Source organism: Polistes dominula, unplaced genomic scaffold (assembly GCF_049000335.1).
Source record: "Polistes dominula isolate Pdom_NZ unplaced genomic scaffold, Pdom_raw_medaka contig_77, whole genome shotgun sequence".
Taxonomy (NCBI): domain Eukaryota; kingdom Metazoa; phylum Arthropoda; class Insecta; order Hymenoptera; family Vespidae; genus Polistes; species Polistes dominula.
This window is the reverse complement of record NW_028301152.1, coordinates 5,295,671-5,310,618: the sequence shown is the minus strand read 5'-3', so window position 1 is coordinate 5,310,618 and position 14,948 is coordinate 5,295,671. Positions and strand designations below refer to the sequence as shown.

The 14,948-nt window shown below is 39.5% G+C and overlaps 1 protein-coding gene across 3 annotated transcripts in view; it reads left to right on the top strand.

Moving 5' to 3' along the window:
- dati (zinc finger protein datilografo) overlaps nt 1–12,992 on the top strand; it is a 74,746-nt gene extending 61,754 nt beyond the window's left edge. For 2 of the 3 annotated variants that reach the window (XM_015316847.2, XM_089178130.1), the window contains exons 5-12: nt 7,652–7,811; nt 9,500–9,712; nt 9,987–10,109; nt 10,213–10,350; nt 10,768–10,965; nt 11,987–12,207; nt 12,421–12,574; nt 12,744–12,992. In XM_015316847.2, the coding sequence (XP_015172333.1) occupies nt 7,652–7,811; nt 9,500–9,712; nt 9,987–10,109; nt 10,213–10,350; nt 10,768–10,965; nt 11,987–12,207; nt 12,421–12,574; nt 12,744–12,865 (1,329 nt within the window). In that variant the 3' untranslated portion in view covers nt 12,866–12,992. The remainder of the gene's footprint in view (nt 1–7,651; nt 7,812–9,499; nt 9,713–9,986; nt 10,110–10,212; nt 10,351–10,767; nt 10,966–11,986; nt 12,208–12,420; nt 12,575–12,743) is intronic. The other variant, XM_089178131.1, reaches the window with a different exon arrangement.
- Nucleotides 12,993–14,948: the final 1,956 nt, after the last annotated feature.

The following is a 14,948-nucleotide window of genomic DNA, read 5'->3' as shown; positions in this document are numbered from 1 at the left end:
TTCTTTCGCGACGAGTACTAGTACCACTGCTCGCAAACTCACCGAAAATCTCTCAAAGCTCGTAATCGTTTAGTCTCGTTTTTTTCATATTTTTTTTTGCAATTTTTTCTTTTTTTTCTTTGTTCTTTCCGTCTTCGTCGTTGTTCAATTCGCGTTTTCTTTCTTTCCAAATCTTTTTAGTTAGATGCTCGCAGAATAGTATTAAAGAAAAATATTGTATGTATAGATACACCCTGAATGCAAATATGCTCGTATTAACCTCAATCCAAATTATTCGCCATTAGTTTCGGCTTTTCCTTTGTCTCTTATAGTCGAAATACCCTGTAATGATGATTAAAGGTAAAACGATCTCATTGATGGAAATACCCATGGGAATCATACCTTTTGAACTGTAATTTAAAACCTTTCAATCTACACGCTTTGACCACGCTTATCGAGTTCGTATATATGGTTCATACTTCGCCGTTTATTTTTTATTATTATCAACAAGTTAGACTTATTTTTACCTATCATTCATGATAAATATTTTAAATGAAAGCCGATCAATCATTAATACCGACGAATGTAGCAACAGGTGAATTAATTCGAACGAGGGAGGGGAGAAAAAATGTACTTACGCGCGAGTCTGGAAAAACGTTGCATAAATTGATTAACCTATCCGGCCATTTAAACGATTTGCATAGCATGTAAATTATCGGTTTAACCTTGATACCGACTACTAGAGATTGGAGGTACCTTTTTATGATTGTGTTTTTTTTATTTATCATTTCCCATCAAATACGCAGATAAGATATTATTACCGTAGATCTAAAATTTGAAAAAGAAAAGAAAAAAAAACAAATATAAGGATTATTCATATTTATTGGGTTCCCCAGAAATATCCGATATACCAACATCTTCGACACTTCGATAAGGGTAGTTAATCGTCGGTCCTTAACGTCCGCTCGGTTTTCCAATTAAGCAAGCAAGCTCGAAACTCACCTCTTCAGAGCAGCACTTCAGCCTTCTTCGGCGGTAAACATCGTTGCCTGGCGAATCTCCAGAAGGAGATCTTTTCTTTTTCTTTCTTTTTTCTAGCATTAAAATAGAAAAGTGAGCCGGTCTTTCGTGATAAAATGCCTTTGTCGACCCTTTCTTTAAATAATTCTTTTTCGTAAAGAAAAAAAATATTCGTCACCATAAAAAATGGTTCGCTGACTTCTTTTTCCGACTTATAATTAAAACTTATCGAAATAAACAAAATTTAACGAAATGAAATAAGAATAAAAGCATATAATACGATGATAATACAAATAGTATAAAGAAAGAATAAATAATAAAACACGTTGTAAAAATTATCTCTCCTTATGTGCAATGCTTTTTTCATCGAGAATAAATAAAAAAAAAAAAAAAATAAATAAAAGAAAAAGAAAAAAACGTAAGAAGAAATCCGGGTGTTAAAATCACTGAGATTCTCGCGTTTGCAATTCAACGGATTAAGATCGAGTGTGAAAGAAAAGGAAGAAGAAAAAAAACACAAGAGAAAAAGGAATCAGAGGAGAAGTAAAAAACCGTGTAGTACGAGTTAATAATTAAGTCCCGAGCGGGGACATTTTTTTTTCCTCATCGTTAAACCGCGTTCAACCCCTATGGTATTAATTTTTTTGACCCCGCCTCTGTAGCTCGACGAGCTTTTTTTCTCTCCCACTTTTCTTCTCTCTCTTTCTCTTTCTCGTTCTTTCTTTCTTCGTCCTCATCGTTGTCGTACGTGTTCGGGTAGGAACGAGCCCCTAATGAAATCATTCCCGCGCCGATTCGAAAGCGGACCAGGATATTTCTACTACCCATTGTCCGTGACAACCCCTCTGTACTACGTGTTCTTTATATTTCTTTCTATACGTTTCTTTTTCACTCTCCGTCTCTCTCCTTCTCACTTTTTCTCACTCTCTTTCGGGGGTTCGCCTTTTCCAGAACTGCCATTGGCACAACTCTCCAACCCTTTTTTCACCTTCCAAACTCCTTCTTCATCCTCGATGGTGATCACGCGACACGTGTTGAAAATGCGCGACAACGTTGCTTTACGATAGAAACAACGTTGCTCGAAAGTGGATTAAAATTAAAATGGGAAGGAATAAAGAGGACGTCGTCGTCGTCGTCGTCGTCGTCATCGACGTCGTCAATAAGCTGGGGTGAGACTGTTCGTTCTTTGGGTGGGGATTATCGAACAGCAAACAATATATTTTTTGCATAGATTAATAATACCGTCTTTGTCACTCGCGTTAGTCTTGAATTTAATACATACGAACTGAAATTAAATTCTTTTTCTTTTTTTTATGAATTTGTTTTTACCGTTTTTTTTCCTTATATTCTTTCGAGATAAAACAAATTCGATATTTTAATCGAAACGTATCATTTTCGATTTGAATTAATCTCGTCTGAAAACGTGATCATACATGATATATGTGAAATAGATAAAAGCGTTATTTATATGTAAGTGTATGTTTATAATGTCGATATAGATGTAGATACATGGTTAGAGAGATAGGAAATTCAGTAATATAGCTAGAAACTTGAGTTCGGTGGAAACGTATTTTATTGCTTCTACTATATTATTCCATCGCTTACGATATCAATGTTTAATTAGATAACTATATAAAATGACCCCAGAATTGCAATGGAAACTGCGATCATTAGTCGATATAATTTTCATCGTCCTACTTTATCGTTATTCTCAAAATAAGTGTTATGCGTGTAATCGAAACGAACGTGTACTATCGATAACCTTAAAATATGTAGATTTCTCAATTTCATGCCATTTCCGTTATATTCCCCAAATCTGTTATATATGTTTGATGAAACTGCAAAGTTTGGCAGAAATATTTATCGATGCAATCGCACGCAGCACATGTCAAACGTGTTCGGTAACAAAGTGAAAAGAAGAAGGAGGGAGAGAGAGAGAGAGAGAGAGAGAGAGACAAATAAATTATTGAAAAGATGATGAATAAAATTTAATTACGATTTGTTCGATGACATGTTTCGAATTATTCATAATTCCATAAAAGAGAAAGAAAGGAAAAATTCGAAATATTTGTTTCATTGTATTGATTGTGAAATTTATTTAAAAAGAACTCAATGGACAAATGTTACAAAAGAGAGTAAGAGGAAGAGTTGGAAAAAAAAAACAAAAAAAAAGAAATATAGAAAGAAGAATAAACATTGATAAGACGAAATAAAAAAAGAAGGGCGAAGAAGAAAAGAGATGCGATCGAAAGAATATCATTCGCAGGCTCTGTTCGAGCGCAGCGGAGTCGAAGAATCGTGCGAAGGTTGTCTGCTGGCGAGGCTCGCGACCTCGCGAGTGCGACTAAAAAAGCCAAGGAAAGGAGACAGAGAAAAAGAAGGAACAACAACGAGAAAAGAATTGCGCGCCGCGAGAACGGCCTTGGCTCTTTATCGGCGCGTCCAATGAAAAGAGAATCGCCGCGAATTGCTTTCCTTTGATTTTTGATTTATCTTCTTTACATTACTTTTTTTCAATTATTTATATTATAATATCTATTTATGTTAAATTTAATCAAGAGGTTTGATTATTTTATCCGATTTATATTAAAATAAAGGCTTACCCAGGAAAAATTAATCTCTGCTCTTAATGGTTTAACCGTTCGTCTATCAGAAGTCTTTAAACAAATCTTTTCGAAAAGAAGCACCATTTTTTCTTGTAATTGATTCGTCTAGAAAGATACAATAAACCCAAATGCATCAATTGCACAACATAACTTAATGTTCTGATTTTTTCCTATATGAAATGTGAACAACGCAACTACGCTGTAAAAATACTCAAACAATTTCATTTACATAATTTAAACATTTATTCATGCATTTTTCGATACTTATTATTTATGGATTAAAATAAGTAACCAAAGTTACGGAAGTAACACTTGTTAAAACAAATATATGATTGATCAATTGAGGAAGAAAAAAAGAATAACAGAAAAAAAGAATCTAGTGAAACTCGAATAACCAAACAGATGCCTTGTTCTTGTCAGCGATAAGAAGAAATAGAGGTTTTATCTTTTTTCGGTAATCCGAAGGTGTCACAGCGATTAAATAAAAAAATCTAACCGGTTGATCAAAGACGGTCCCTTCTCTGCGAACACAAAATGGCTACATAGAACTCGGCGTCACGCACCGCTACGCGTGTGCTCACACCCACTTCCTTTTTATGCCACTCCCTGGCCCAGACCCCTAGGCATTGGGCCTCAAAGAATTCGAAACGATAATTTTTTAGCGAAATCTTTCTCGTCAAAATTCTCCAACGGAAATTCGATAATTCGAAAAGAATAATTGAAAGAAAAAGAGAGAGAGAGAGAGAGAGAGAAAGGAAAAAGAGATAAAGAGAGAGAGAAAAAACCAAGGATAAATTATTACCGAGCAAAATTGTCGAGTTGGAAGCTGAAAACTTTCGTCGAGTTTTATGACACGGTCGCTGTGAAATTTATATTAAAGGTTAGGAGGAAATGGTGGAAGACGAGAAGAGAGAAAAAAATTTAATTTCATCGATTCCAAAACGGGAGAAAACGTGTGCGCGCGTTAACTATTGAATTAGAGATAGTAGTTTCGGTGTAACAGACTCGGCCACAGCCAAGAAACTGCCCGAAGAGAAAAATGGAGAAAGAGAAAGATGAATCTGGTCACGGCGAATCATAAACTTCTTCGGAGTATTCGCCCACGCTACGCTTAGCTCAGTCTGATGCTGGAAAAGAACGATGAAGCGAGATCTCGCGAGAGGAGGAGAGGAAGGAGGAAGAGGATAAGAAAAAGAAAAAGAAAAAGAAGAGAAGAAAAAGAAAAAAAGCATTTGAGAAGGAGGTGTGGGAAGAAGGATGAAGTGGAATCGAAAGAAAAGGACGAAGAGAGGCGAGATACTGTGTGCCAGGAACGAAGAAGTAGAAGAATAAGAAGAAGAAACAGCAAGAAAGAGAAAGAGAGAGAGAGAGAGAAAAAAGATATAAGTCGAAGCACTCGAGAGCGGCGCAAAAAGCGAGGATGCAGGCAAAAAAGGAAGAGCACGAGCGAAGAAACCGGTTTTTTCCAGTTGGGCCAGGTCGGGGCGTCGAACCTACGGACCGCAGCCTCCCTCCGAGAATAACTTGCATGCGGCAGCTCCAGCGTCGGCGGCAGCAACGGCGGCGACGGTGGCCAGCGTCGCAGTAGTCCTCCTCCTCCTCCTCCTCCTCCGCCACTCTTTTTTCTTCTTTTTCTTCTTCTTCTTCTTCTTCTTCGTCATCCTCTTCTTTCTCTCTTTCTCTCGACTCAAGAAGATAAAAGTTGCCTTAGGTCCGGGAAAAAAAGAAGGAAACGAGAAGACTCGCCAAAGAACGCACTGAAGAAGGATTAAACTTCAGAAGAAAGAAAAGTGGTGGAGGAGAAAGGTGGCGGGGTAGTGGAGGAAGTTGAGAAGAAGGAAAAGAGCATAAAAATACATTGAAAAGAATGAAGAGAAAGAGTAGGGGGTAAGAGGAGTGGTAAAAAAAGAATATCTTCGAGAGATAAAAAAGAAAGGAGGCCCCCGAAACATTAAGGTCATTGCCGTTCAGTCCCGTTTTAGATGCTCCTGGCGACGACCTCTTACTTCTTTTCTTCTCATCCACTTGTTCGTTCGGGTTTAGCCTAGGTCCGGGATCGAAAACACGGGCCGACGGATAACACGTTTCTTTCGGCTCACATTTTAAACTAATTCTTCGACCATACCATTTCTCTTTATCTGCATCCTATTACCTATCTTTCTACTTCCTTCGAATTAGCGATAATTAGAATCACGATCGAACAAATCTTCTTAATCGAGAGAAGCCGAGTGAAACATTATCGTTGAATTATCGAATTAGCATTAGATAGAGGAATAATTGCATTTTCTCACCTAACTCTCATACTCTCCTGACGAATCATTTAGAATTTTTTAATCTAATCGATGACAAAAGATTTCTTCCATCTTTAAATTCGCTTGATTAGCATATGCAACATTTATTTTATGAAAATAACGAGAAGATACGATAGAATTTTTTTTTTTAATTCTTCTTTTAATTGGAGAAAAAAGCAATGAAGAATACAAAGTTAAAAGAAAGAAGGGTGGAAGGAAGGGAGGAAAGAAAGGAAAAAATAAGAAACAAGATGGAGTGACTGCACCAAAAGTTTCGGGTCATTGCCGTCTTGTCTCGTTTTAGCCTTTCCTGTCCGCCTCCTCCTTTAGCTGCGTTATTCTTCTTCTTCTTTCTCTTTTCTCCTCCGCTTTAAGCAGTCTTTCGTACAAGGTTGGCCGCCATGTTTTTCCTCGGGCGCATACCCCTCTTTTACCGCCTCATGTGAGTGTAACTGACCTTCGTATATGCAAGAGAAAGAAAGATGGAAAGAGATGAGATACAAGGGGAAAAATAAGAATCATACGACCGCGAAACTGTTTTTTTTAAATATAAGACAGCGTAAAAGAAATGCATTAGCTGATAGCGAGGACGTCGAATTTTCATTCACTTTTGTCATTATTAATGTTATTAATAATAGATTAATAACATGGCCCATCGTGAGAAGGCAAAATAAAAGAGTTGACGATTAGATGAAAACAATATACTCGAATAGATTCGTTCTTTCAGGAGAAATTGTTTCTTACAACATTCTGACGATGGTCATGTTGGTAGATAATTATCGATATATCGTAGATGCTACACGTTTTAGTCGATTTTTACGCTTTTTTCCATCATACCGTTCATTGGTGAGGTTCAGTGAGGTCGATCGGAGGAACGTCACCGTTGTCAAGAGGTAGTTCCTTTGTTTTGACAATTTTAGTATTGATTACTATATACTTATATTACACATGCGCGTGGAATTCGAAGATGAATAATAGCAAAGAGATTAGATAATAGTTCTGATTTACGAATGGAGCCATACTCCGATCGTTCTCCAAGCCCCACGCTTTGTTAACGTTCGACTGTCCGATTTCGCGGTGGTAATCTTCGTACAATGCTTTAGTAATTCTTTTCTTTTCTTTTCCTAACTTCGAGAATCGCGCGTTCTTTTCCCTTTGCGAGAAATAATCGTAGTAGAAATTACACTGCATAGGTATATCGTAAAAAGAAAAAAAAGGAAAAAAGAAATGCCATTGTGTAACGCTATCTTAGCACCAAGAAACAAATTATTTTATCCTAAAAAATTACCATGAAATCAACTTTACGAATGCCACGTAATTACGATCACTCGGAAGGTAGAAAATCTTCCTCAAGGCAAGTAAATACTACGCATAACAGTAAATCGTTGTCCGGCGATTATTCGTTCCGTACGTTCTCCTTATATACACTCATAGGACGACCTTTATCAAAAGAGAAAGATCTCTATGATCTATATATAAAATACACAACAAAATAATACTCATGCTCAGATACTCGAATATTCTCGCAAAGGCGTAGATTTCGCGATGGTGGTGGTGGTGCGACTATTGTGGTGATGGGGTGGTGGCGGTGGTTAATTGGTGCCTTAACTCTTACCGGTAATCGTTCTGTTCTGTGCCCTGCCTGTCCTGCGCTTCTGGTTCGCAACTCTGTGGTGGTATTCTCTGGGTCGGCTCTCTACCGGGTGCGCCGCGTGTGCCTGCTTCCGGTTCTTCTTCTTCCGGCCCCCAAAAAAGGAGTTGCAACAGCGTGTTGTGTTCCAGCAACACGCCGCCTTGATCGGCGGCCCGAATGCAACCAGCTGTCCTGTCTGCCACAAACTCTTCCTCGGTGGCGAAGCTTTGATGGAGCACATGAAGCACACCCACAAGGATCCTAATGCCTCCGGCGTTGCCAGTAAGTATCGAAACGACGCGACAGACCAATGTCGAGATTATAGCGTCTCACTTTACGTCTCTCACTTTCTCTCTCAAAATTACTCATTTATGTCCTCCTAGTTGTTCTTCTGTCTCTCTCTCTCTCTTCGGGTTCCACCCTAATTATATTAGACCTGTTTATAATTCCATGTCTTTTTTTACAAGCACGACTCTTCACTATATTTTCCTCGTACACACGTACAATGTTCTTCTATCTATTCTATCATTTCGCACTGACCACGATAGGAACGAATTCTTGTTTTTTTCTTTCTTCTTTAAATTAAATGAATTTTATATTATAAATTCTTTTCAAATTTTACAAGATTCGTTCCTTCGTTTACATTGCGATTAATTCGGCTGGGTATTTAAAGGGATGCTTCTAACCTCATCTTTCGCGATTTCGGGGTGGAAAACTGTCAAAAGGTAGAATAAGAGAGAAAGAGAGAGAAAGAGAAAGATAGAGATAAAGATGGAAATAAAAGTGGAGGAGAAGCGAGAAAAAGAGAGACTAAAGTGAATATATACGCGTAAAGAAGTCATAAAACCGTAAGTAAGGCTAAGAGAGGTGGAGCAACCACTCGTCGAGACACGAGGGGTGGTTCGTCTTTAGTCTTTAAGTACGCCTCATATATCCCCCACCCACTGAAAAAAATTGCTTTTGGCGCGGGCAAATTATGCATACGTTGTCCTGTCATTTCTTCGTAATATTTCGCTGGGCAGAAGAGGGGTGTAGCACTTGGCACACTCACCAACTAATATTTGGGTTCTTAACTAATATACAAACACATATGTCTTCTTTCGGTGCTTCGAGGGTGTCTCGTTCGACCTCTGTGCGCGCCTTTTTTGTGTGCTCGTTAGTGCTTTGTACATCGCGAACGCGCATGGAAACTAAATCCAGAAATGAAAAGAAAATCATCGAAAAGAAATTCCCCAAATTTTGGACTTTATTTGAAAGAAATAGAAAAAGGAAGAAAAACTAAAGAAAAGAAAGAAAAATATAGAAAAAAGAAAGGAAAAAGAAAAAGAAAAAGATGGGAATCTTCGTGAGGATTATCTCTGCGCGTTCGCGTCGTTTGATCGGAGCGCATGCGCGTTCGCGTGCGCGCGCGCGTCCGCGTTTCTTGGATTTTGGTCCGACGACCTCGCTCGTGAAAGGGATTCTTAACGGGTAGGCAGCGAGCAACGTGTCCGAGGTCAGTGCTCTCCTGATCCTTGGACATTCGCGTCTGCAAGGACTATCCCTTCGCCTTCGAGGTCGCCCGGAACGCGTACGTAAGCGCCGTGCGTACACGCGCGTGCACGTGAGTGCGTGAGGATGAGATGAGATGAAGGAGAGAGAAGAAGGAACAAAGTCAACCGCGGCCTCGTTGACCGATGCTAGCGAACTATCGAAAGATCGTGATGTCAAAATGAACGATAAGAGAAGACACAGAAAGAGATATGTATGTAAATACGCGTAATGATTCATAATGATGTCAATGATGACGACGACGACACAATGAGTTGATACGGTGATGCCGATGATATTGATCATGACGATCATGAGATAATGGTGATGATAATTATGGTGATGATTATGATATGGTGGTGATGATGATCATGATGCTTTCGTTCCTTGGGACGCTTTATCCTGCTTGGCATTGACCTTGAAATTGTCTCGCCCTATTGTTCCCTCCGCTGACTGCACAACCTCCGTTGCCGGGGTTTACCTAGCGAAGCGACGGACGGCCAACCACCCTTGCCCGGTGTGCGGAAAGCACTACGTCAACGAGGGTAGCCTTAGGAAGCATCTAGCCTGCCATCCTGAGACCAGTCAACTAAGCACGAGCCTCAGAATGTGGCCGTGCTCGGTGTGTCAAGCAGTCTTCACTCATGAGAGCGGTAAGTGCATCTCCATTTAACAGAAAAAACTTACTCGGTATCTCCGTTAGCGTTGATAAGTGTTCCCGAGAGCCTAATCGATTTCACTATAAGTAACTACATTCTTTTCCTTCGATTTCTTCTTTTCTTTCAACTTAAGGGTTTTCGGATACAACCTTGGCGCTAACGGATCTACGTTGATGAATCTTCTTATTTATATTCATTTACAAAAATTATTCGTCTCAAAGCAAATGAACAAAGCGCAGTCTAACAATTAGTTCATATTTGATCGCAGGTTTATTGAGTCATATGGAACACATGAGGATGGATCCTAAACATCAGTTCGCAGCGCAATACGTGTTGAGTCGCGCGGCGGCCGATAGGAGAGAAAGGGAAATTCTCGCGAGTTCGAGTCTAGGTATAACAACGTGAATCGAATTTTCTTTAAATATGAAATTGTAATGATTATTAAGCGAGGGACGATGTACACGATGCATTCTCATTGATCGAATACCGTTCAGGTGCGGGGCTAGGTGTTTTGGGAGGTCAATCTGGAGGACCACAAAATTTGCAGCAACCACCGATGTGCCAATCGCCTTCGGCCCACTCCGATAGCAGCAGTGGAAACGGACGGCTATCTTCGGCCGGAAGTGAACCTGGTACGCTCCGACTATTGGTTTTGCGCCCTGAAGGAATCGATCATTGCTCGGTGCCGTATCCGTGTATTGCAATTTTCGTATTTCTGATTTGATTGATTAGAATTAACTTATAAAATTGTCTGTAACAATATATATATATACTGTGTACATATATGTACATATATATATATATATAATATGTAGACTCCATGAAACTTTTTTATTATACTTGTCAAATGAATTTGAATGAACGTCAATAGATATGTAATCGTTCATAAATAATATTATCTAATGCAAGACACACGGCTACGGTCCCATCGTTGTACGTCGAATTAATATCCGTCAAAGAGCTCGATCGCTTCGTTTATTTATAAAGTGAACAAATAATTAGCGATGTAAGAGCCAAGCGGTCTCGCACGAGCATACTAACGAGAGTAGATTTCTGCGCAGGCACTGGTCTACTGAACAACAACAACAATAACAACAACAACAACATGGCATCGCCAGGACCCAGCGGTAACAAGCTGAGTGAAATGTTGAGAGCGGGCAGTCAGCCGGGTTCCGCGCAACAGTATCACGACGAGATGCAATCGCAACAACAACGCATGGCCGTCATGGCCGCCGCCGTGTCAGCGGGTGAGAAAACAACTCCAAGAAACGGACAGGATTTCGCTTTTCGAATCGAAACGTTCTTTTATTGCTGAACGAGCGAAAGCACATATACATATTACATATTATACATATACGTATAGCGTTGAAACGCAATAGTTTTGCGTTGTCTTCAAGGACGTCGACGGCGTTATTATACTTTATCGGACAACGCGAGACAACGCCATCCGGGAGAGGAGAAACGATAGCTCCGTTCCAATTATACCGATAAAGATTTATTTACGATGATGTTTTCCCGCGTCACTGTCGTCGTGTCGGCGTTACTGACTCTTATGCCACCGAACATAATTAATTATAACGACGTTTAATAACACTAACCTATGCCTAAGCGGTATCGCTTCGCCCATTCATAGACATACCGATTACAACCGACACATATCAACAAATCTTCGTATCGTATATCTCATTTTATTCGGTTAACGCGTCAAGTTCTCGCTTACCTGCTCAATTTTTCCGCAAAAAGGAGTCTGCGATTTGATCGACTCAAACTTGCTATATGACGTAACGTAGTCGATCGGATCGCGGTGTTTCCTACTACCGAAAACTTCGTTGTATACGGCGAGTACAGGAACGTATCTATGTAAAATATAAAATTCTGAAATTCTACCGCTGTCTTCTTCGTAAAAATATTATTTTCGACGCCGAGAATCATACATAACAAGTCCGATTATTACTCTTCCGAATAAATAAAACTTTCACTGGCCTACTTATTCACGAATGACGAAGAAAATACATATATATTTATATATATACCTCTCTATATATATATTTAATAAATACTTAAGTAAATGTTTCGAATTGTAATACTACGAAATCTTAAGACGACACTTTTTAACCTTTTTACGAGACGTGTTTAAAAAGAATAAGACTGCATACAATCTTTCTGTCCCCCTTCTTCTGCCCGCGATTTTAATGTGGTCACACTTCGTACATATTATATTATAAAAGATATCGTTCTAAAATTCGACAATATCTTTTTCATTCGTAGGTTTGCAAAACTCGGTGTCGCCGAATTTGTCGCCCGTAGATATGGCGTCGCTAGCGGCAGCCATGAGAATGGGCAACAACGGAGACATGAGCGGCAGTGCTCAAGGATCGGCTGGGTCTCAACAACAAGGTGTCCAGGCAACCGGACCTGAACAAGCACTGAGAATGCATCAAGCGGAAGCTTTGTTACGTTCCCAAGCTGAAGCCGCCCTTCGGCTAGCGGTAAATTTTTCTTTGATTAATTATCTAATTATATTACGAAAAAATATCTAATTCTAAAAGCTATTTATCAAATTAAAATATTTTATAGTAACTTTATCTACTTATGAATTATGTTTGAAGACATATTAGTTTAGACAGATATACACAGATTGTGGTTACATTGATAAACACCTTTAATCACACAACAATAACTTTATTATCGATTTGAATTAGGTGTCGCAGGCAGCAGCCGCAGCGGCAAGTTCAGCGGTTGGGGGAGATGTGAGACATCATCTAACTCAACATAATGGCGGCGGATCTTCCGGTATACCAGGACATCATGCGAATCAACAAATGTCTCAACAAGACAGCTTGTCACCGGAGTTTGGTAAGTTACCACATACAATAAAAATAATAACAAAAACATAAGAAATAAATTAAATTTGATTTTTTTCAAATTGTTTCCAAGAACGAGGATCTTTTTTAAATTCAATTCTACTCTCCAATTACACATGTCTGTTAAAATTTCATTAGCATTTTTACATCTGTTTGAACAGGGGAAGCTCTACGTCTACAGGAGCAACGATTAGAGCAAGCCCTGAGGCTTCACGGTGACCCACGCGCCCTGAGCTTTACCATCCAGCAGGTGGTCAACCAACAGAACAACCAGCAACCATGAAAGTTCAGTTACTACTGAGACGAGTGGACCCCTTGGACGCAAGATCAGACGGCTTTGCAGCAAGTCGAACGTATGAATCAACAACAGCAGCAACATCATCAACAACAACAGGCTGCAGAACGTTTGACACCTTTAAATAATCATCAGCAGCAAAGCTCGTCTGGTATGGGCCATCACCAGCATCAGCATCAGCATCAGCATCAGCATCAGCATCAGCATCAGCATCAGCATCAGCATCAACATCAGCATCAACAGCAGCAGCAACAACATCATCAAGAGGATCGAGGTGTAAAGAGGAAAGTAGAAGATATGCTCGATAATGCTGAAAACGCGTAAGCGGTGCGTCCAAGTGCGGTCATCAACGAATTTACTCAACGTCTCAGGAGTATGAAAAAGCAAATGAAAAAATGAAAGAAGCGCGTAGAAGTTTAAAATCAAAGACTTCGTTAACGGACCGGACAATGTTTTTCAATAAACATCAGTCCAAGTCCGTTAGTTTTCGCGAAATCTTCGCGAAATCAACGAAATGAACTTGTTAGCCGTATCGAACCTCGAAACTTCACGTTGGTTTATCAAAGCCTTCGTACGATTTTAAGAGACGTACGGCTAATCCGTTGCACGGTGTCGATTGGACGTAACAGTGGCGACGCTTGCCTTCGACTTTACGATGTTCCTTGCGTCGTACACGCTGTTCCTATTTCGGTCCTAAAAATGTATTGATCTCGATCGAGAACGTCGTGTACGCGACACCAGAAAAGAAGAGACAGGGAAAATAAAATTAGACAGTGCTGTGTTATTATTGGTGTATTCGCGTGTAAATGGACGTTCTCGGGTCGTCTTCCGACCCCCCTTTTATCTCTAATCGCGAATGCTGATTTTCTCCTGCAACTAGGAGAGATTCTGTCCTCTTCATCTTTAAGATCCTCTGGGATCACTGGTACGCGTCGCCACCGTTACGACCATTTCCTCACCCGAAACGTGCCATAATGAATGATGAGTGGAAGACCGTCGTCGTTCGATTTGTCCTTCTTGTAGTGTACTAATACGACCACTTGTCAAGTCGGTCGTGTTTGTATCGCCTTGAGGACGCGAGACGCGGTACTATATGACTTTTTTAGTACAAGAGCCATAACGGCGGACAGGAAAAATCTATGAGCAGTGATTCTTCAGTCTGATTCGTGGTTCAACAAACCGAGCTATATGTATATTTATATGTATACATATATAAGGTCCGCACGATATCGGTCATTATATATATATATATATACATATGTATGTACATGTAATCTATGTATGTATGTATACATACAAGCCAGTCTCAAGGTTCCCTTAATCTTAATCTCCCGTAACGTTTAAGAAGACGAATCACATGCAATACACATATAGAAACACGATGAAAAATAGAAAGAGATGGATAGAGTTGGAGTGAAACCATACACGTATACTATGTGCGTCAACTGAACGATAAGGAAAGATCAATCGTTCTCTCGACGAGAGAGAGAGAATAAGAGTATATACTTTTCCTCGATCATAATTCGTACGCGTATGGTTACATGAAAGACACATACACAAATAAACACACTCCGTGGAGAGAGAAGAAAGAAAATAGGAGGGTCGAACGTGTTTCTCAACGAGCGTGTCGCGTTCCCAAAAAACAATGCTGACGAGTGTGAAAGAACGTTAATGATAACACACCCGCAGATAATCATACACATATACACATACACAAATGACATGCTAATATATAGCGTGAACGGGAACGCGTCACACATATATAATCACACACGCACTTATAGACATTTGGTAGGATACACTTGTACACATTAAGCACATACTGAAAATACACTTAACTGGTAAGATACACACAAACACACATACGTACTGTGTAAACTTTTGAAGAAAAAAATGCGCGCAACTTGTGCTCGTGATAGCACGGAAACTATTAGCTCGTAAGCGGACAAACAAAATATAATTATTATAAACAGTTATATTATATATATTATATATACATACAGAGTATGAAGAGTATGACGGAATAAGCGAAGAGAAAAAAAAGAAAAAAAAAAGATAAGAATAGTGCACG